Here is a 21,170-nt window from a genome sequence, read left to right on the forward strand (position 1 = left end):
GCGCACGCGCAGCACGTGCTTTCGGCTGGCCCTCGCCGGGGTTAGGTTTGCTGGCTAGCGTAGTACGGTGCAGGCCGCCCGGAAACGAAGCCGGCTACGTACTGCGACTGCGATTGGGTCGGTCGGTCGCTTGCCCATGCCGATCGGCGCGCGTGTCACGTATACACTACGGGAAGCTAAAAATTGCCGAGTGTATTTTTTTGCCGAGTGTTTTTTTGCGAGCACTCGGCAAACAAGCTCTTTGCCGAGTGCCAAGCCAAAAACACTCGGCAAATCGGCGCTTTGCCGAGTGTCAAATAAAAAACACTCGGCAAATCTCCCTCTTTGCCGAGTGTTTTTTTTGACACTCGGCAAAGAGGGGGCTTTGCCGAGTGTTTTTTATTTGACACTCGGCAAAGCCCCGATTTGCCGAGTGTTTTTGGCTTGGCACTCGGCAAAGAGCTTGTTTGCCGAGTGCTCGCAAAAAAACACTCGGCAAAAAAATACACTCGGCAATTTTTAGCTTCCCGTAGTGTATACGTGACACGCGCGCCGATCGGCATGGGCAAGCGACCGACCGACCCAATCGCAGTCGCAGTACGTAGCCGGCTTCGTTTCCGGGCGGCCTGGACCGTACTACGCTAGCCAGCAAACCTAACCCCGCGAGGGCCAGCCGAAAAGCACGTGCTGCGCGTGCGCGGCCGACCGCTACCAGCTACCGGAACACTGCACGCCCGGCCAGAACCCCGCAGCGATTGCCGATTGGACGGACGGCGAGGGCCGAGGGTGGGGGGCAAGGGATCGGAAGCGATGCGGGGCACGGCACGTCGCCGTCGGCATAGGCATAGGCATCGGCCGCGCGCATAAAGCGACGAGCCCCCACACCCCCGCCCCGCCTCCATCGCGGCGGGCGACGTGAGCGGTGACGGGGGGCACCGTAACCCGGCAGGCATTGAGGCATCGCACGACACCATCACCAACCAGAACCAGCCCACTGCACACCACAAGCGCGCGCTCCGTCCTACTCCTTCGTCCCTCCTAGTATAAACTAGCCGCCGATCTCTCTACTCCAGTGAGATACTCCATGTGATAGAGAAGAGAGAGAACCAAACAATAATCCCCTCTCGAGGACGAGGCGAGACCGGCGAGGCGGCGGTTTGGCTCGGCTCCCGCGGCGTCACTCCAATACAATATTGCGCACGAGGAAGAGCACGAGGTGGGCGACGAGCAGGGGTCGCGCAAGAGTAAGCGCGGGTTATGGGGACTCGTGACTGGTTTCTCTACGCGATATAAATGTCGTTGATGGGAAGGTTCAGGATTTGAGGGGGATTTTTGTTTTCCTTTTCTTCTTCTTGCCGACCCGATCGTTGATCTCGGTCGCTGGCTAGCTGCTTCGTTTGGATCCCGTCCTCGAGCAGCGGGGCGCGGTGGCTCTCCGGCTCTGGGCTCCCGCCGGTGAGAAGAAGCGGGGACGGACGGACGGAGTCCCACACCATCGTTTCTGGTGGGCTGCCGCGTTTCGTGGGGGTTTTGGGTTGGGGTTTTTTCCTCCGCGCCAGAGGTGCTACTGCTCGCCATAGCCCGTCTGATCTTTCTCTTTTTCCCTTGCGAGGCAGATCGATCGCAGGTAAGGTAGCCGATGATCACTGGTGCCTGCATGTATTTGTTTTTTTTTCTTTTTGTTGCTGCTGCTGTTTTTCTGAAAGTTAGCTTTTGTTGCTGTGCTAATGGATTGCGAAGAACACCGCAGTTGTGGATTTATTAGTACCCTGGAGTTGCTTTCGCTTGCACTGTGACCTTCGGCATGTGTCCATTGCGTTCTGTCTTGCGTGCTGCCCATGTATTTCTTTTTTTCTTCTTTTCCTTTTGCTGTTTTTTGAACGAACTTCTTTTCCTTTTGTTGTGCTAACGGGTTCTGAAGAACACCGCAGTCGTGGGTTTAGTGACTTCGAATCGCGGTCGCGTTTCCTGTGTGTGATCTTCGAATCGCGGTCGCTTGTGTTCTCTGTCTTGAGTGCCACCAAGTTTGTGCAACTGATAGCATGAATTTTAGATACTTTTATCTGTTGTTTCCCCTGACTGGAACACCTGTTCATCATGATCGCAGCAGGGCGTGAAGGGGTCCTGACACGCGCGACGGCGTAACAGGGATTGCACTGCACACATGGGTTCCCGAACAAGTTTGTCCTCTTTCTCGCCTTTCTCTCCTTGCATGATTACACGATGATCATTGTGCCGGTAGCTGATTACGGACTCTTTAAAATTGTTATTCTAATGGGTTTCTTTGAAATTGCCCGTCAGGTACTTGGATGGTGGACTTGTGCGGGAGCCCGATTTGCTCCAAGCAGGCTGCTGCGGCCTCCTGCGCATGGAAGGAACTATTCGACTCCTCCACTTGCATGAACCATATTCTGGTGATTGGCATTGCAGCACTGATCGCTGTCGTGGTTGCAATCCAGCTGCTCGTCAAGATTCCGAGGAGCAGAGCGCCTGCGCGGCAGCTTTTCGCCCGCAGCTCGCCGCTGCAGCTGGCTGGCGTGGTGTTCAATGGCTGCTTGGGTCTGGTTTATCTCGGCCTTGGATTTTGGATGTTGGGGAGGAACTTCAGTCAGGATGCCTCTGTGTACCTGCTGCACTGGTGGTTGGTGGCCTTATTGCAGGGATTCAGTTTGATCCTTATCAGCATCGCTTTCAGCATCAGAGCAAGGTTCCTTGGAGTGACGTCTGTTCGGATTTGGTCAGTTCTGCTGACCATATATGCTGCATTTGTTTGCTGCTCCTCGGTTATTAACATGGTTGCACATAAGGCTGTCGCAATGAAGGGTTGTTTAGATGTTCTATTCGTACCAGGGGCACTACTACTCCTTGTCTATGGAATTTGGCACATCAGGGAAGATGGTAATGGTAATGGAGGAACTGGAAGTGCTTTATATAAGCCCCTGAACGCAGAGGCTGCTGATGATGCAGATGATTCAGAGAGTCATGTCACACCTTTCGCTAAAGCTGGGTTTTTCAGCGTTATGACGTTTTGGTGGTTAAATCCTTTAATGAAGATGGGTTATGAGAAGCCCCTTGAGGAGAAAGACATGCCACTTTTAGGTGCCTCAGATCGAGCATATAACCAGTACTTGATGTTTCTGGAGAAGCTGAACAAGAAGAAGCAGTTGCAGCCACATGGCACTCCCTCAGTCTTTTGGACTATCATTTCTTGCCACAGAAGTGGGATCGTAGTCTCAGGTTTGTTTGCATTGCTTAAGGTGCTCGCAATATCCTCAGGTCCAGTGCTTCTGAAAGCATTCATCAATGTTTCACTTGGAAAAGGCTCCTTTAAATATGAAGGTTATGTGTTGGCTGCTACAATGTTCATTTGCAAATGTTGCGAATCTTTGTCACAACGGCAGTGGTATTTCCGTACTCGGAGGTTAGGACTCCAAGTGAGATCATTCCTATCAGCTGCTATCTATAAGAAACAACAGAAGCTATCAAACTCAGCGAAAATGAAGCATTCTTCTGGAGAGATCATGAACTATGTCACCGTAGACGCCTACCGGATTGGGGAATTCCCATACTGGTTCCATCAGACATGGTCAACAAGTGTCCAACTTTGCATTGCTCTTGTAATTCTGTATAATGCAGTTGGTCTTGCTATGATCGCATCGCTGGTTGTCATCATCATCACTGTACTTTGCAATGCTCCACTGGCCAAGCTGCAACACAAATTTCAGAGTAAACTTATGGAAGCACAAGACGCGAGACTGAAGGCAATGACAGAGTCCTTAATTCATATGAAGGTCTTGAAACTTTATGCATGGGAAGCTCATTTCAAGAAGGTCATTGAAGGATTAAGAGAGGTTGAATACAAGTGGCTGTCAGCATTCCAGCTTAGGAGAGCATACAACAGTTTCCTGTTCTGGTCATCACCTGTTTTGGTTTCAGCTGCAACATTCCTGGCATGCTATCTGTTGAAAATTCCTCTTGATGCTAGCAACGTCTTCACCTTTGTAGCAACTCTCCGCCTGGTTCAAGATCCAATTAGGCAGATACCAGATGTTATTGGGGTTGTGATACAAGCTAAAGTTGCTTTCACTAGGATAACAAAGTTTCTTGATGCACCTGAGCTGAATGGACAAGTTAGGAAGAAATACTGTGCGGGCACTGAGTTTCCAATAGTGATAAACTCCTGCAGTTTCTCGTGGGATGACAACCCATCAAAACCAACTCTAAAGAATCTAAATTTGGTAGTCAAAGCTGGAGAGAAGGTTGCAATCTGTGGTGAGGTAGGATCAGGAAAGTCAACACTTCTGGCTGCAGTTCTCGGAGAGGTCCCGAAAACTGAAGGCACGGTATGCTTTTCTGTTACCTTCATATTTATGAAATAGAAAATACTAGATTTTTTTTTAATTTTTTACTGTATGATATAGTTTGCTTCCTCCAAGAAAAGGGAACTTCCATTGAGTTCCTTTTTGTCAAAGTGCCAACATATGTTATTTTATCAGAGTGCACTTCAGATTTCAGAACCTTAGTTGCTAATTTCTTTGTCAAAATACATCACATGACAACAGAATCATAAGTTTGGCATGGTTGTTACAATTATTTTTCTCAATAATAGTGCCAACATATGCTAATTTATTCTTTTTTCCTAGGAACTTATTCAAATTAGTTACTTGTCATATATTTCAGATTCAAGTTTGTGGAAAAATTGCATATGTTTCTCAGAACGCCTGGATCCAAACAGGAACTGTGCAAGACAATATTCTCTTTGGATCTTCAATGGACAAGCAAAAATACCAAGAAACGCTTGAGAGGTGCTCTTTAGTAAAGGACCTTGAAATGTTGCCATATGGAGACCGTACTCAAATTGGGGAGAGAGGGGTAAATCTTAGTGGTGGCCAGAAGCAACGTGTTCAGCTTGCTCGTGCGTTATACCAAAATGCAGACATCTATCTTCTTGATGATCCTTTCAGTGCTGTTGACGCCCACACAGCAACAAGTCTGTTTAATGTAAGGACCACAAAGTAATTGTGAATTGCAATATACTATTTGACTGTAGACTGTTTTAAAATGTTGACCTTTTCTATAGGAATATGTCATGGGAGCTCTATCAGACAAGACTGTTCTTTTGGTGACTCACCAAGTTGATTTTCTACCTGTGTTTGATTCCATTCTGGTATGCTTTCACATGTGATCCTAATCACTCTGAGTGCATGTGCATTTTGCAGCAAGCAAGTTTTCATACCTAAGATGATTTTAGTGGTTCAGCTTTCAAGCTAATAACTGAACAATAAGAAATGTCAGCATTAAGCATGATGAGTTGAATTTCAGAACCAAACTTAAAGGAAAAAAAAGTATGCCAAGATATTCAGTCCTGCCACTAGACCATGATTTATATTTATTTTAGCAACTGTTTTTGTTTGTTGATGTCATCTAAAACTAGTGTTTTTTGGCAGTTAATGTCAGATGGTGAAATTATTCGATCTGCATCTTATGAAGATCTTTTAGCATATTGTCAAGAATTTCAGAACCTTGTAAATGCCCACAAAGATACTATTGGTGGCTCAGATCTTAACAAAGTAACCCCCAACAGAGCAAAGGAAATATCAATCAAGGAGACAAATGATTCTCATGGAAGCAGATATAGAGAGACTTTGAAGAAATCACCAGCAGATCAACTGATCAAGACAGAAGAAAGGGACATTGGTGATACAGGTCTCAAGCCTTATATCATATACCTGTGTCAGAGCAAAGGCTACTTATATGCCTCTCTTTGTGTTATTTCCCACTTGGTTTTCATAGCTGGACAAATATCACAGAATTCATGGATGGCAGCTAATGTCCAGAGTACTGGTATTAGTACACTGAAGTTGATTTCTGTTTACATCGCTATTGGAGTTTGTACGATGTTCTTCTTGCTATCTAGATCATTAGCGATGGTTTCTCTTGGGGTTCAGACATCAAGATCCTTATTTTCACAGTTACTCAACTCATTATTCCGTGCACCAATGTCCTTTTTTGATTCTACCCCTTTAGGAAGGGTACTTAGTAGGGTAAGTATCCTGAAATGAATTGGAAAGACAAGTTCTATTTACATTTGGAAATTTTCTATTCATTGATTAACTTGCTATTTTGCTATGCAGGTTTCTTCAGATTTGAGTATTGTTGACCTTGATGTTCCATTCGCCTTCATGTTTAGCATTAGTGCCAGCTTAAATGCATATAGCAATCTGGGAGTATTGGCTGTTGTTACCTGGCAAGTTTTGTTCATCTCAGTGCCAATGATAGTTTTGGCAATCAGGTTGCAGGTAAATTTGTTTGATTTGGTTGGCTACAATTTCACAGTTATTTCATATACCAGTTATGCGATTTGCTGCTATTTTCATCCAAGGGGTTTAACTATTCACAGTCGCAATTGACTGAAATATCTTATTTTTTGTCATGCAGAGGTACTATTTAGCGTCAGCTAAGGAATTGATGAGGATCAATGGCACTACCAAATCTGCCCTGGCTAATCACTTGGGCGAATCGGTTGCAGGGGCTATAACTATAAGGGCCTTTGAGGAGGAGGATCGTTTCTTCCAAAAAAATTTGGAGCTTGTAGACAAGAATGCTGGTCCATACTTCTATAACTTCGCAGCAACTGAATGGCTGATTCAACGTCTGGAGACAATGAGTGCTGCAGTTCTTTCCTTTTCTGCCTTTGTCATGGCTCTTCTTCCTCCGGGAACTTTTAGCCCTGGTGAGCAACTATCACTGCACAGGCAAAGTGTTAAAATAACAGCAAGCTGAAACTTTCATTCTTGTATTTGATCCGCAACAAATTGTTAGATGCACTTTTTTTTCCTTGTGTATGTGTTACAAAAACAGCATGCTTAACCTTTCGTTCTTGGATTTGCACTGCAACAAATTGTTAGATGCGTCACAAATTTTTTTCTTCGATAAGTCTCAATAGCGTCTTGAAATAAAGCCATGAAGTATCAAGATCTTTCTATCTATACTTGAGAATGCTGAATCATGAGTTCATGACTAATATAAGATTTTTTCAAGCCTGCTAGGCAGGCCATATTTAGTGAATAATGCAGAACCTTTCTCAAGGTACCATCCCCCCCCCCCTCCCCCACCACCACCACCCAAATTTGGGCCTAAGAAGTGCAAAATGACAGCCAAGACGAATTATGAATCAGAAAATACAAAACTATATCCATTTGTATTATTCATGTTATGAAGATTGCGGTATTGCAACCAGAAACACTAATTATTCCAATTCGTACTTGTGCAGGCTTTGTAGGAATGGCATTGTCATATGGCCTGTCCTTAAATATGTCCTTTGTTTTCTCCATCCAAAATCAGTGCCAGCTTGCAAATCAAATCATCTCTGTGGAAAGGGTGAACCAGTACATGGACATACCAAGTGAAGCGGCAGAGAGTATTGAAGAAAATCGGCCATCACCAGACTGGCCCCAAGCTGGCAGGGTGGAGCTTAGAGATTTGAAGGTAACAGAAAGATAAATATTTATATGTATGCCTCATATGGTGAAGCGTTTTGTGAGTTATAGGCACCAGCAAATTAACATGAATTATTTTCATTCGACAGATTAGGTATAGACAAGATGCTCCTCTTGTACTACATGGAATCACTTGCACATTCGAAGGTGGGGATAAGATTGGCATAGTTGGTCGAACAGGAAGTGGCAAGACAACTTTAATTGGTGCATTGTTTCGTCTAGTCGAGCCAGCTGGAGGGAAAATAATAATAGACTCTGTAGACATCACAAAAATAGGGTTACATGATCTGCGTTCTCGTTTGGGCATCATTCCACAAGACCCAACACTTTTTCATGGTACCATAAGATATAACCTAGATCCACTTGGGCAGTTCTCAGACCAGCAAATATGGGAGGTAACATGTTATTTTCTTGACCGGTTATATATTTTTCTCTCAGCCTACTAACTGTTCAGATAAGTTACAGTGACAAAAAATTACTCTGATGGAACCATAAGTAATGTTGAAATAGTGAGGTCACTTCTTCTATTGTTGTCCTAGACAATTTAGTTCAGTTACTGTGAGATAATGGTCAACAATCCTGAAATTTCAAAAATATTATCAAAATGGAGTGAATAAAATAATTTATGGCATGTGTACATCTTCTGATGACATCTGTACATCTTCATCAAACTTCAAAAGGATCACTAAAGTGGTTAGTTGCTACTCTGATACAGGTTCTTGACAAATGTCAGTTGCTTGAAGCTGTCCAGGAGAAGGAACAGGGATTGGATTCACTTGGTAGGAGATCTTGTTTCCTCTGTAATTCTGTTGGCACAGTATATTTGACTTCTACCCAAAAAAATGGGTTTTCCATTTGCACCTTACACACAATAGTTGGCACAGTAGAATTCCACTCAAACACATTTCTACAGACACACCATATAAATTGTGCAATGGCACAGTTAAAGATAAAATGATCTGTTCTCTAATTGTCCACAAAGTTTACACTCTATCCCTCCTGGCCAATTTCTCTTAGCCAATTGTTCTGCTGATTGTATTCTGTCATTGCAAACCTGCCATAGACTTTTATCTTCAAAGGGAGTTTAGCTCTCCACATATTCACTATCCAATTATTGGTGATTCCAGTGTAAGTCATTTCATCATACAAAGAAGATGTATTTAACTCGCCAGATTTTTCCAAAGCCCATCTCACTGTGTCTGGTTCATCTGACAGAGAAACATTTGCCACCATAGTCAGTAGTTCTTCCCACTCTATCATCTCTCTGTCTCCAAAGTTTCTCCGGAAGGTCAAATTGATATCACCTTGTTCAAGCACCTCAAAAACCGACCAATTTTGTTGATTGCAGATTTCAAAAATTTCTGAAAAGACAATTTTCAGGGGGCAGTCACCTAACCAGACATCCAGCCAAAATCTGGTTTTCTTACCATCCCTCACCACATATATCTGCCCTCTATTACAGTAGTCTTGTGATTCCTGTAAGCCTTTCCAAAACTGGGAACAATTCCTTTTATGACAGCTAAAAAACCTTTCTCATTAAGATATTTATTTCGCAAGAGATTACAACAAATGCTGTTATCTCCTCTTTCAACCTTGAAAATCCATTTTGAGAGCAGACATTTATTCATCACTCTAGTATTTGTGAATCCCAAACCCCCAACTCTTTTGGGTGTAGCAATCCTTTCCCAACTTGTCATATGGTATTTTCTTTTCAGATTGGGACCATGCCAGAAAAAAATTAGCTCTAGCAGAGTCCATTTTGTGATGAATCTCCTCCTATAGCAGGTCCTCCTGTAGTTAGGTATTGAACTTAAGCTCGACTCTATCAGGATCATCTTCCCTCCAGATGACAAACTTACGCTCTGCCATGTTGGTAAAATAGTTGGCAAAGTTTTTAGGGATGGTGTCTTTTTTTTTTGTAGCATCTGCAATTATCTTAGGCGCTGTACTGACAGACATCTTGCTGTATAGTTGTCGAAGATGGGTCGAACTGGAGCATGGGCCAAAGGCAGCTCTTCTGTTTGGGACGCGCACTTTTGAGAAGATGCCGTATATTAGTTCTCGATGAGGCCACAGCTTCTATAGACAATGCAACTGATGCTATACTTCAGAAAACAATCAGGACAGAGTTCAAGGATTGCACTGTTATCACGGTCGCACATCGTATACCAACCGTTATGGACTGCTCCATGGTACTTGCAATGAGTGACGGTATGTTTCTTTCTCACTAGTTTAGTAGAGATACAGTGATCCCCTTATATACTTGTCTACTGAATGAGGACAGTATGGCTGAAACCAAGTATATTGTTGGTAATTGGTATAAGTGACAAAACCTTTTCTCTTCACTAATTTAGCCCTTTCTGCATCAGTTCCCTACCAAGTTTTCCAACAGTGAACAATAAATCTGAAGCTCGGAACTGAAATATCCTTTTTAAAAAAATGTTTTTTAGAAGCAGAAAATTGACTTTCTATTCTTTTCTTTTCATTTTTTTTCACTATGAAGAGGTCTTTCTCAAGACAGTATTACAATACAGCATATACTTCATAGTTCATACTAAGGAGTTTAATTTTCTCCCAGGGAAAGTAGTGGAGTATGAAAGACCTATGAAGCTCATGGAAACAGAAGGATCTCTCTTCCGCGAGCTTGTGAAAGAATACTGGTCATACACATCGAATGGAAATATTTAGAGTAAGTTATGATTATGCAATTATGTATGTTTACTCCCTGCAGTCTCTAGAAAGAGATACAAAATTTGTGCTCACATCCCATATGTTATCCAGTTTCTGCCTGAAATTTTGAGCAGCGTGCGGGCAACTTGTTTCCATGGTGGTTGCTGGGTCCTGAACAGAGCTTGTTTTTCCCTGCAATAGTAAGCTAATAAATGCTGATAGGAGGCACTTGGAATCTGCAGCCATGGTTTGGTATACTTCAAACTTTAAGATGTATCTTCGATTTCTAATAAATCACGGTGTATATAAAATTTTTGCAACAAAGTCTTCTCAGCTCCCTCGTGCTCGGTTTTTGTTCGTTCTGTGACTGGAGCCATATGCATGGTATTTCTATGGTGGTGGTGGCAATTCTTTTCTTGTTGAGTATGCATCCTTGTTGAGAACCATCTTGGTTTAAAAATAAACAACTATTCCTACGGCACTGGACTATTTTTTTCTTAATATAATGACACACAATTCTCCTTATGTTCTGGAGAAATTGTTATGAACTAACATAAGATGGAATGAATGAAGTGTTGCAGTGTACTGAAGAATCTCTATTTTACTGCAAACCTCCATGGCTTCATTTCAGTCGTAATGGAAGTTGGGAAAAGTACATTGTACTATACAAGTATCTCATGCTGTAAGCTGATGAAAAACACACCTAAACACGAAGCAGAACGTTACAAAAACCTCGCACACGAGCTGGCGCCGGCCGGTGCAACTCGGAGAGGTGCTCAGGGACGCCTACCGCCACGACGGGCTCTCCTCCACCTCCGGCTGCGTCCTCATCACCTTCGCGGACGGCATCCTGCTCCCGCACACCGTCATCCTCCCGAGCTCCTCCCCGGCCATCGCCCGCCGCTCCATCTCCTCCCTCCGCCGCCTCCTGCTCCAGCTCACCGCGCCGGCCACGGAGAGCGCCAAGCCACTGGCTCCCACCACGCCGCCGGCGCCGACCCCCACCGTCCACGCCCACCATCTCGCCCTCACGATCGAGGCTGAGGCTTGCGGCGGCGTCTCGGCCACCCGCACCGCTATGCCAAAGTGGCCCGTGCCGGTCACCGCGCACGCCGTGCCCGACGCCATGGCGTGCGTGGCAGCGACCTCCCCGCCGGCCGCGAACGTCACGCACCGTGCGGCGGTGGCGTTGAACCCCTTCCCCGCCGCCGACGACGATGACAGGTTCTTGAACTCGACGCGCACCGGCGCGCCGAGCGCCCGGAGCGAGACCCGGGCGCCGTCGGGCCCCGCGGACGCGTCGAACGCGAGGAGGCCGGCCACGGGCGCCGCCAGCGCGTAACCGGGCGGCGCGGCGAACGCGGACGTCACGTTGCTCCCGCCGATGAAGCGCACGAAGACGATCACAACGCGGCGCGCGAACGGGGCCGGGAGGACCCGCGGCGGGATGGTGAACCCGACCCCGGACGGGCCGGCACCGGTGGTGGCGTTGACGCCGTCGGCCCAGAGCGCGTTGCTGCGCACGCGGAGCGCCGAGGCCTCGACGCCCACGCCGGCGAGGCTCGACGGGAGGGTCACGTCCACGAGCTGGCTCGCGCCGCCGCCGTGGAGCAGCTCGAGCGCGCGGTCCCGGACGGCGGCCTCTACGGCCGACATGTTCGCGGCGCGGCTCTGGGCCGCCGCGCGGGTACGCAAGAAGAACGCGGCGAGGACGACGGCGTGCACGAGCGGCGACAAGGACGCCATGGCCATTGGCGTGCCCCTCGTCTTCCTCGATGGCTAGCTCCGCGGCGGCGTGTGACGACGGCGGCGGCAGAATGCCGCCATCCCGACGGCGAGGAATCGAATGGTGGTGGTTTGGAGAGGAGAGGAGAGGAGAGGAGGTGGCCAAGCCGGGCAGAGAGGGAATTGAGCTTGCTTTATTTAGAAGGCCATCGGTGTCAATGGCCCTGGACGATTAGTGTCAATGCACGCAGTCCAGTTTGGTTTCACCTGAACTCCTCATGCTCACTGAACGAGAGCTGGTGCTTATCCTCACCAGAAACAGAGGCAGACGCTTTGATCAAGCTAGCCTTTCCCTCCGGCAACTGCCGAGGACAAGTGGCCAAACCATCCGACGATTCCGGTAGCAGGCGCACAACTCCCGCTGTGGCGTTGTCTTCAGGTTCAGGGAGCTCATCTGACGACAAGACAACCACGCATTCCATTCTTTTTTTCCATAGAGGAGCAGTTGATGATGCTACTGCTCTAGGCTGTGGGCTCCTCCAACTTTGCGATCAGTGTATCATTCGCAGCAGCCTAGCAGCTGCAGCAGAAGCAGAATGATTGGGAGGCTGGCAGCTTTGTTATATGAGATGACGGCCATGGACCAAGGTAAAAGGTGATTGGCATTTGCAGGGCGGCGCCCCGTTGACAATGGGGTGCGAGTGGGAGCAGGTTGGCTGCTCGATGCCGATGCCTTGGAGCCCTGGATCTCGTGATGGTTTCTCTGCTTGGACGGAGGTTGGTGTCAGCTGTAATCCCCGGTGCGCGTTCCCCGCAAATACTTGTGCCTTTCTGGCCGGGTTTTCTGGTGACATGAGAAGCGTGCCATGCTCGTACAGCCATGATGCTCTCGAGACCAAGAACAGAAGAGCAGTCGCATGGATTATGCACGCGCTGGGGCAAGCGTAATGCGTTTTATCTGCAGGACCATAGTTTCCATTCTGGCAACCTCAAGTGAAGAGGCCACCCAAGATGACTGAAGTGAAGAAAGAACAGACCAGTGCAGTAGATTGCAAGTTTAATCGGATACAGAAAGGATGTTGTAGTGAAAAGCAATTGTTCAGCGTACAACTGCCAAAGCAGTAAGTGCTTATATCAGATTTTCAATTACATGATATCCAAAGGCGATACATTGCACTGATGAGCAGGGATACTACTGTTGAATTAGATACATTGCCAGATCGACCCATCCAAGTTCACGACCAAGCAAAACCACCGGAGATACTACTTTTGATGGACTTAGCTGCAAATAACTGACCGTCATGAACTGTTAGGTGCATTCAGTTTGAGAAAATGTGCAGCACAGCCAGCAATACAAGGCAGAGACTGAAACATATGCTCTGTTCCCGTACGCTATCTACACATGATTTTGCTAACAAAGGAGCCCTGGCACTTCAGAAAACATTCAGGTCCAGTCAGTTAACTTACGTCGAAAGATCTTTTGTCGGGAGCAAATGAACGCACAAGTCAGTCATTTGCGAGTGATTAGAGGGGCTTTATGTTACTTTCATTGTGGCATGAGTTCTTCAAGCTGGCTCGTAAAGGCCTAGCATGTGCCCATCGATGCATCGTAAGGCTGCAACCTGTGTACAAACAAATAGGAATTCCAAGGAAATATAATGCCATAAGATGTTTCCAAAGGGATCATGAGAACAACCACCATACGTCGGAATTATGAGCGTAGAGGCATAATACCTTTCCATGGATCTCATATTTGATCGGTCCATCCAACTCAGCTCCCAGTGCCATTAATTTTGAAACTGTACTGTTAATGTCTGGTACAGTGAATGATAGCATTGAAGAATAGACTCTCTGCGACGCAAGATTGCTGCAAATATGTTCGAAACATTAGACAATTACAATTTCATACACTAGTCAACCATGCTATAATGTCTAAAGAACATGCATTTTGCAATTGCAAATTTTTCTTTCCTAACATATAAGGTGTTTGCTTATCTTATATTCATGTGATGATGAAATTTTAAGTCCACAAGAAAAACTGATAAAAGCTTCAAGGAGAAAAATGATTCAATAATTAACCATTTGTTTTCATACAATATCTGAGTACCATAACTGTTCTTGATCCAGCAACACTGCAAGAAGCTATGGAAATGTAATGAAGTGTATTTTCAAGCAATATTTTGGAATATAGGGTTATCACTCAGCTTGGTCATTATTTTCTAAAGAACTAACAAGCTCGCAGATCCAATACCCTTCCATAAACTACAGAGCTATTTTGTTTTGGGAGTTGCAAAGTGTGCAGAACTTATTGGACTCACGCACACATCCAATGGTCAGTCCAAGGGTCTAAACAAGCACATCAACAAAAGATCCTTTTACTAAAAAAAAAGGCTCAACCTGCAAAGCCAACTAGTAAGCTGTAAAGTGCAAATCATTGCCCAGAAATGAAGGATCCATTGACATTTGTCCTGCACTCCTGCACACTAAATCGATACCAATTTACCGCTTTTCAAGGGGGGACAAGCGTGCAACAGAACAATCACTTAGTGCTCACTCCATCTAACCTGTGCCAAGCTAATCTGCTAGGTGCCGAAGGAAAAGAAGGAATTTTGAACCCCAGTTTGTATGCACAGGATGAGAATTACAGGACAAAGCACTTCCTGTTCTCGGAGAAAAAAAAAGTTCACAGCTGGATCAGATGAAAATCGACTGCATTTCTACTTAAACCAACTAGGCCCAGCATCTCACACTGTGCAATATCACATGCCACCATCGACGTTTACAGTATCTGACCAAAACCGAGTGATCCACACACGCATTTCATCGAACACATAAACCTCATAGCTCGTAGCACCACCACGGCGGAACGCCGCTGGAGGATCGCCCCCCTCCGCCGCATTCCGTCAATCAACTCCCAACACCGAACTGTTACGAACAACAGAACACGACGGGAAGAGCGCAGAGCGGTAATCGAACCTGTCGTTGGTGTGCATGAGCGCGAGCTTGAGCGGCCCCGACTGGAGCTCGGCCCAGCGGAGCGTGCAGACGTTGACGCTGAAATCGAGCCCCTCCGCGTAGAACCGCGCCGCCCGCGGCACGTCCCGGTGCATCTGCAGCACCCACCGGAGCGTCGCCGTCGCGGCCCCCGCCGCCATCCTCCGCCTCCTCCTCTCTCCCTTGCCGACGAGAGTACGAGACGACGCGCACGGCGCACAACACTCTCAGTCAGATCCAACCAGCTTCCCATAAACGGCCCAAGAGAACATCTCATTGGGCTGGACCGAGCAGAAAAGGCCCAACAAGATGCTGGAGCCCAATAAGAGCGTCTATGACAACTAGGCCCACCATCAGAAGCCTTTCTTCCTCTCAGAGGCGCAAAGCCGCAAGCCCGCAAACCCTTTCTCGCTCGCCGTCTTCGAGAGGCATCAGAGGGAGCCGCCGCCGCCGCCGTCGCCGCCGAGAGCGAGGTACCCGCGGTTGTTAGGGTTTGGGTCTCGATGGGGAGGTCAAAGAGCAAGGGGCCCAAGTTCGCGGCGGTGAAGAAGATCATCAGCAAGAAGACTATCAACAAGTAAGGCAGCCGCAACCATCTCCCCCCCTCCGCATCCGCTCCCCTGCAGTTCAGTTCTCGCCACCCAAAACCCTAATTTCTCTGTGTGTGTTAGGTACAAGCAGGATGTGCTGAACCACAATAAGAAGGACGCCGAGAAGGAGAAGCTCGGCCGGAATGTGTGAGTAGCTGTCTGCGATGTGATCTTGGGTCTCAGTTTCGTATGCTTGTTTGGATTGGTTATGCCGTTTTGGTATATGGTGCGCAGGCCGCAAGTTTCGTCGGCTCTGTTCTTCAGCTACAACACTGCGCTGGGGCCGCCTTATCGGGTGATTGTGGACACCAACTTCATCAACTTTTCCATCCAGAACAAGGTTTGCTGTTGAATTAGCTTGTGTTTTTTTTTGTTAATTGGTTCCGTGTGACCAACATAATCTTGCTGGCTGCTTCATTTGGTCGGCAAACAGTTTGAACATTTTTAAGTTACATAAATGTAAGTTGGATTTCAGTTGCTTGTTGAAAAAATTAGCTTATCTGTATGCTAGGTTGTCACAAGAACAGTTGTTGGCAATTTCACTTGGTTATAGCATTTAGAACTCTTAACTTCCTAAGGCTTTGTTGTTTTACATCATTAGAAGTTTAAATCCATACAACGTTCTCCAAGCAGAAGTTGGATTTTAGGTGCTTGTCCAAAAATTTAGCTGATCTCTATGCTAGGTTGTCACTAAAACAGGGTTTGCAATATCACTTGGTTATAGCATTTAGACCACATGTATATGTATGAAGGAGCAACACTAACATGGATATATTTATATGAAGATACTGAAACATTTATTGACCGCAAAAGCAAATGTAGTTGGTGGAGCTTTATGGAGGTCAGGTTGGGTCCTTACCCCCTAAACCATGGAAAACTCCACTATGATGTATATATTTTTAGTATGTATGAATGATCATCTGTCTCCTTCAACAAAGGATTTTTTTCAATATGTAATTAGCATGCCCCACTCTCAATTTTTTGTGAAGCTCTGCGACTTGCCACAGAGCAAATAGTTAGGCTGGCTGTCAATTTAGGGTTTAATTTAAAGGGTGACCTGTAACCTGTTTTAGCAACACGAACAATGACTTTCATCCCTGAGGCTGGGTCACTTGGAATCATGTTGTAACTGTTACTTGTGACAATCACCACATGTCTTCCCATATTATATGTCTTTGCTATGGTCTATGGAATACGGATATTCCTTATGAGCCCGGGTGGAATCCATTAATTTGGGGTTGTGTTTAGCACACATGACAAAGAAGCTAACTGCCAGAGCATAAACAATAATCTGTTTGGCTAAATCTTTTATTTCCCCTGTGCAGCTGGATTTGGAGAAAGGAATGATGGACTGCCTTTATGCAAAATGTAAGCATGTCACTCTGTTATCTTGCATTTGCATCATCTTTCTAGCAACTTGAGGTATCCATGTATCCCTTTAACATCTTATTGACTGCATATGCCTTTGGTAACAAATTCTGTGTCTTGTTATGAAGGCACCCCGTGTATCACTGACTGTGTTATGGCTGAGCTTGAAAAGCTGGGACAGAAGTATCGCGTGGCCTTGAGGTGTGCTCAATTATGTTGCCATACTGTGCTGTTTAATGCACTTTTTTGGCATTATCTGCTCCATTGCCATAGAAAGGGTTTAATCTAGTTTTTTCATTGTATCCATACTCTTCGTCTTCCACTCACACAAAAATGTTTATTGCATTTTCCTGTGATTATATTTGGTACTTTCAGTTTATTTTCATCTGTTTGTATAACCTACTTTACCTTTTTTACAGAATTGCCAAGGACCCTAGGTTCCAAAGATTAGCATGCACACACAAGGGGACTTATGCTGATGACTGCATTGTGGATAGGGTTACTCAGGTAAAAGTCGACCTTCTTAAATCATTGTTTTATTTTGTTGGAGTTTGAGGAATTCCAAGGAGTACCCTGTTAAGTTCTAACATTTATAGGAGATTTGGTGGATAACTCTTGTTAGGTGCTTTGCGACTTTTTCTACATTATCATTTCCTGTATAATCTCCATATTTACTTTGCTGAGATATTTTATATGCTTAATATGGAGTGTGGACATTGGGTAGAGAAGTGAAGTAATGTTGTATGTACTTGTAATGTACCTTACTAATTCTCTGAACTCTTTTCAGAGAAATGTACGAGTTATTAAAATATAGGTTGTGTCCTTCTAAAATTGCAAACTTCTGAAAGCATAACTTTTCCTTTTGGCTAATATTTACATTTTAGCCAACATTTGAAAGAGGCAGTTGATTATAGTTATTTAAGTTGAAGATTATACCATATCTGTTCCGAAGTTGAACAATAAGGGCACTTGTTTCTTTAGATCCCCCTTGAACTTCTTCTATTCTAAAATATCATGTATACATGTGGCATCTAAATTACAGAGTACATTGGATCCCTTGTTCGTTTTCGTTTATGTCTCAAGCATTCGATTCAGTTGTTCTAAACCATACGTTTTATATGACAGCACAAATGCTACATTGTTGCTACATGTGATAGAGATTTGAAAAGGAGGATAAGGAAGGTATGTTTAGTGTTTACTGCATGCAGCTCAGGATCCTGATATGACAGAAGCTTTGCACGTACCCTTATAACACGTGCATTTTCTCAATTTTGCAGGTTCCTGGTGTTCCAATCATGTATATTACACAACACAGGTACTCGATAGAACGGCTTCCTGAAGCTACCATTGGTGGAGGTATGCATTATGTTCCTTGGGTAGATGATTTGTGTCTTCCTTTTGTTTTCTCCTTGGTTTGTACCATAACTACTTAAGCTTGCAATATTCTGATCCTTTTGCAGCACCAAGAATCTGATGAGCACAAACATAAGAAGATGGCGAACTTCACTGTCGCACTCATGCTTGCCCATGTTGTCACAGTTTTTGCCTGGAGCTGCCGCTTGGACCAAGTCATGGACAAGAATGCCGGTGTGCCATGTTGAGCCAGCTGTAACAACTTACAAAATTTTGTACCGGCCCATGATGTTACTATTTGCTGTCGAAATGTAATAGTTTCTGTTTACAATCTTGACCAGAGTAATTTGCTGGAGGTTCAGTTTCCACCGTTGGTTTGGCAGCCCAGCTGTATTTGTTTGTGCTGTAGGCTGTAGCTTTCTACATGTTCAATCTGAGCTCAACATATGATCTGATTCTTCAGAACTAACCTGTTTGGAAAGAATAGCGTACATAGTTTGGAAGTTTGATCTCGTTAGTGCTATTGGTGCAGTTCAGCCAAAATCGTGTCAGGAACGAAAAGGACTCCAGGTCCGTGTCAGTCCCTTATCACGCAGCCGACTACATCAAGTAGTTGTAACAATCTCAAAACGAGTTACCCAAGAACCTAACCACCTTGCCAATACAAAACACACCCGTGTCCTCCCTCGTCTCCTCGTCGCCGTCGCACAAACTGCACAGCAACCATGGCAGCAGCATCCCGGCCGACCAGCAGGCCAAGAACCCGGACGGCGTCGACGAGCGCCCTGGAGACGGCGCGAGGCACGCACGCCTTCAAGATCGCCGGCTACAGCCTCCACCGTGGCCTCGGCGTCGGCAAGTTCGTCCGCTCCGCCACCTTCGCCGTCGGCGGCCACGACTGGTCCATCTGCTTCTACCCCGACGGGTGGGACTCGTCAGAGGATCACGCGGACTGGGTGGCGGTCTTCCTCGAGCTCATGAGCACCAAGGACGCCAAAGCCGTGGTGCGGGCGAGCTTCGACTTCAGGCTGGTCGATCAGGCCACCGGGCGCTCCACGGTTCTCGTCAACCAGGTGACGCCCTTGTCGTTCACCTCCAAAGCCGCCGCCGTCGGCGCGCCCTGTATCCAGAAGAGGAAGAACCTGGAGGCGTCGACGTTCCTGCGCGACGATTGCCTCGTGATCGAGTGCGATCTCACCGTCATCGTCAACGAACCACGGGTCGTGGAGGAAGAGGCCGCCGCCGTTAGCCGCCCTCAGGTGCCGCCGCCGGACCTGTCGGAGAACCTTGGCAGACTGCTGGAGGAGAAGCGAGGATCGGACGTGGCCTTCAAGGTTGGAGACGAGGTGTTCCCCGTCCACAAGATCATACTCGCGGCGCGGTCGCCGGTCTTCAACGCGGAGCTCTTCGGGCCGATGGCGGCGGCGGCGGAGAAGGACACGGCTGCCGGCGGGCAGCTATGCATAGCCGTCGAGGAGATGCACCCTGATGTGTTCAGGGCGTTGCTCCACTTCGTGTACACGGACACGATGCCTGACATGGGAGAGTTTGACGACGCCGATGACGACAGCAAGGAAATGACTAAGCATTTGCTTGTGGCTGCGGACAGGTACGCCATGGAGAGGTTGAAGCTGATGTGCGAGGACGTCCTCTGCCAGAGCCTCCACGTCGATAACGTGGCTGCCATGCTGGCTTTGGCCGATCAGCACCAATGCAGGGCTCTCGGAGACGCTTGCGCTGAGTTCATCGCCTCGTCGAACGGGATAGGTAACGTGGTGGCAAGCCAGGGGTACGCGCACCTCAAAAGAGTATGCCCGGCTGTGCTGGTAGATATGCTGGAGAGAGTTGCCAAGTGCTTGCAAAGCTACATGAGGTGAACATGCATGTCTCTTGCCCTTATTTAGCTTCTGGAGAAGGATCTTGTAAAAGCTTGCGCAATTGCGCACTATAGCATTTATAGTGACCTAACTTTTTTCAGAAATATATACGCTAGGTTCATGAACTGTAATGTAGACCTGGATGGTTCAGATGTGCAGAAGCTCTGAATGTTCATTCCTTGACGAAATGATGCATGAGAGAAGGCATTGCATGTGATTAAAAATCACCGTGAATTAAAAATTCACGTTAATTTCGTTCAAAAAAAATCACGTCAATGTTTCTGAGAGGATCTTCCATGGCATTTGTGCACTGCTGAATGCGAGTTTCCCATCAGAAGCACGACCATCGGAGAACACTGAACTTTTTTATTTTTATATTTTTTATTTTAGCATTTTGCAGAAATATATAGTCGGATGAAAAAATTGCAAAACTAGTCTACTATGGCCGGCTGGGCCGGCGGTAAGGCACTTCCGCCGGCCCAGGCGGCGGTTGGGCCGGCGGTAACAGTACACCCCTTCGCACCATACTTTTAAAAAATCATAACTAATTTATATCAACTCAGATGGAGATAAACTTTATATGAAAATTGTAGATCTCGACGAGATCTACAACTTTGTAGTTAAAACTTTTTTCATTTGATGTCATATTGATGCTCAAATAATCGACACAAGTTTCAGATCCAAAAATTTAAATCTCGATTGTTAAAACTTTTTTCATTTGATGTCATATTGGTGCTCAAATAATCGACACAAGTTGATATGAATTAGTTATAATTTTTTGAAAGTATGGTGCGGAGGGGTGTACCGTTACCGCCGGCTGGGCCGACGGTAAAGCTTTTCCGCCGACCCAACCGCCGCCTGGGCCGGCGGAAGCGCATTACCGCCGGTCCAGCCGGCGACAGTAGACTAGTTTTGCAATTTTTTCATCCGACTATATATTTTTGCAAAATGCTAAAATAAAAAAAATTCGGAGAACACTTCTCAGTCAGGTTTCAGCGCACAATCCGATAGAGCTGCGTTCGCGGGCCGATATTGCTTGCAATTAGGGTTGGATCGAATTCCAATTAGGGTTTGGTTACCTAGCGGCCCAATTTCGGATAAGTGGCCCATGGTTG

The 21,170-nt window shown here is 46.2% G+C and overlaps 5 protein-coding genes across 11 annotated transcripts; 3 read left to right on the forward strand and 2 right to left on the reverse strand.

Annotated features, from left to right (window-relative positions):
• The first annotated feature begins 876 nt into the window (after positions 1 to 876).
• Positions 877 to 10,629, forward strand: LOC101761091 (ABC transporter C family member 10). 6 transcript variants are annotated; one of them, XM_004964730.3, is made up of 14 exons: positions 877 to 1,223; positions 2,087 to 2,159; positions 2,281 to 4,322; positions 4,660 to 4,980; positions 5,060 to 5,146; positions 5,427 to 6,023; positions 6,114 to 6,278; positions 6,418 to 6,712; positions 7,253 to 7,467; positions 7,568 to 7,873; positions 8,194 to 8,257; positions 9,450 to 9,689; positions 10,057 to 10,167; positions 10,283 to 10,629. In XM_004964730.3, exons 2-13 carry the CDS (start codon positions 2,144 to 2,146, stop codon positions 10,164 to 10,166), a joined length of 4,458 nt encoding a protein of 1,485 aa, XP_004964787.1. In that variant the 5' UTR covers positions 877 to 1,223; positions 2,087 to 2,143; the 3' UTR covers position 10,167; positions 10,283 to 10,629. The 6 variants fall into 6 exon arrangements, with proteins under 6 accessions (XP_004964787.1, XP_004964783.1, XP_004964784.1 ...); XM_004964726.3 differs by having other exon boundaries at positions 878 to 1,223; positions 10,260 to 10,556; XM_004964727.3 differs by having other exon boundaries at positions 878 to 1,223; positions 2,090 to 2,159; positions 10,260 to 10,556.
• An 83-nt stretch (positions 10,630 to 10,712) lies between these two features.
• On the reverse strand, positions 10,713 to 12,784 carry LOC101762563. The gene has a single exon (XM_004964731.3). It carries the CDS (start codon positions 11,898 to 11,900, stop codon positions 10,935 to 10,937), a length of 966 nt encoding a protein of 321 aa, XP_004964788.1. The 5' UTR covers positions 11,901 to 12,784; the 3' UTR covers positions 10,713 to 10,934.
• A 153-nt stretch (positions 12,785 to 12,937) lies between these two features.
• LOC101762969 lies at positions 12,938 to 15,097 on the reverse strand. Of its 2 annotated transcripts, XR_215010.3 has the most exons (4): positions 14,850 to 15,097; positions 13,608 to 13,740; positions 13,341 to 13,495; positions 12,938 to 13,165 (listed from the first exon to the last, which is right to left on the reverse strand). XR_215010.3 is itself a non-coding variant. In XM_004964732.3 (3 exons), exons 1-3 carry the CDS (start codon positions 15,026 to 15,028, stop codon positions 13,439 to 13,441), a joined length of 369 nt encoding a protein of 122 aa, XP_004964789.1. In that variant the 5' UTR covers positions 15,029 to 15,097; the 3' UTR covers positions 12,938 to 13,438. The 2 variants fall into 2 exon arrangements, 1 of the variants encoding a protein (XP_004964789.1); XM_004964732.3 differs by having other exon boundaries at positions 12,938 to 13,495.
• A 147-nt stretch (positions 15,098 to 15,244) lies between these two features.
• LOC101763509 (rRNA-processing protein FCF1 homolog) lies at positions 15,245 to 18,681 on the forward strand. The gene is made up of 9 exons (XM_004964733.2): positions 15,245 to 15,444; positions 15,539 to 15,604; positions 15,692 to 15,797; positions 16,783 to 16,825; positions 16,954 to 17,026; positions 17,245 to 17,332; positions 17,951 to 18,007; positions 18,103 to 18,181; positions 18,286 to 18,681. Exons 1-9 carry the CDS (start codon positions 15,371 to 15,373, stop codon positions 18,297 to 18,299), a joined length of 600 nt encoding a protein of 199 aa, XP_004964790.1. The 5' UTR covers positions 15,245 to 15,370; the 3' UTR covers positions 18,300 to 18,681.
• A 222-nt stretch (positions 18,682 to 18,903) lies between these two features.
• LOC101783773 (BTB/POZ and MATH domain-containing protein 1) lies at positions 18,904 to 20,055 on the forward strand. The gene has a single exon (XM_004966681.1). It carries the CDS (start codon positions 18,904 to 18,906, stop codon positions 20,053 to 20,055), a length of 1,152 nt encoding a protein of 383 aa, XP_004966738.1.
• The last annotated feature ends 1,115 nt before the right edge of the window (positions 20,056 to 21,170 follow it).

The sequence above is a fragment of the Setaria italica genome, chromosome IV (assembly GCF_000263155.2).
Source record: "Setaria italica strain Yugu1 chromosome IV, Setaria_italica_v2.0, whole genome shotgun sequence".
Lineage (NCBI taxonomy): Eukaryota > Viridiplantae > Streptophyta > Magnoliopsida > Poales > Poaceae > Setaria > Setaria italica.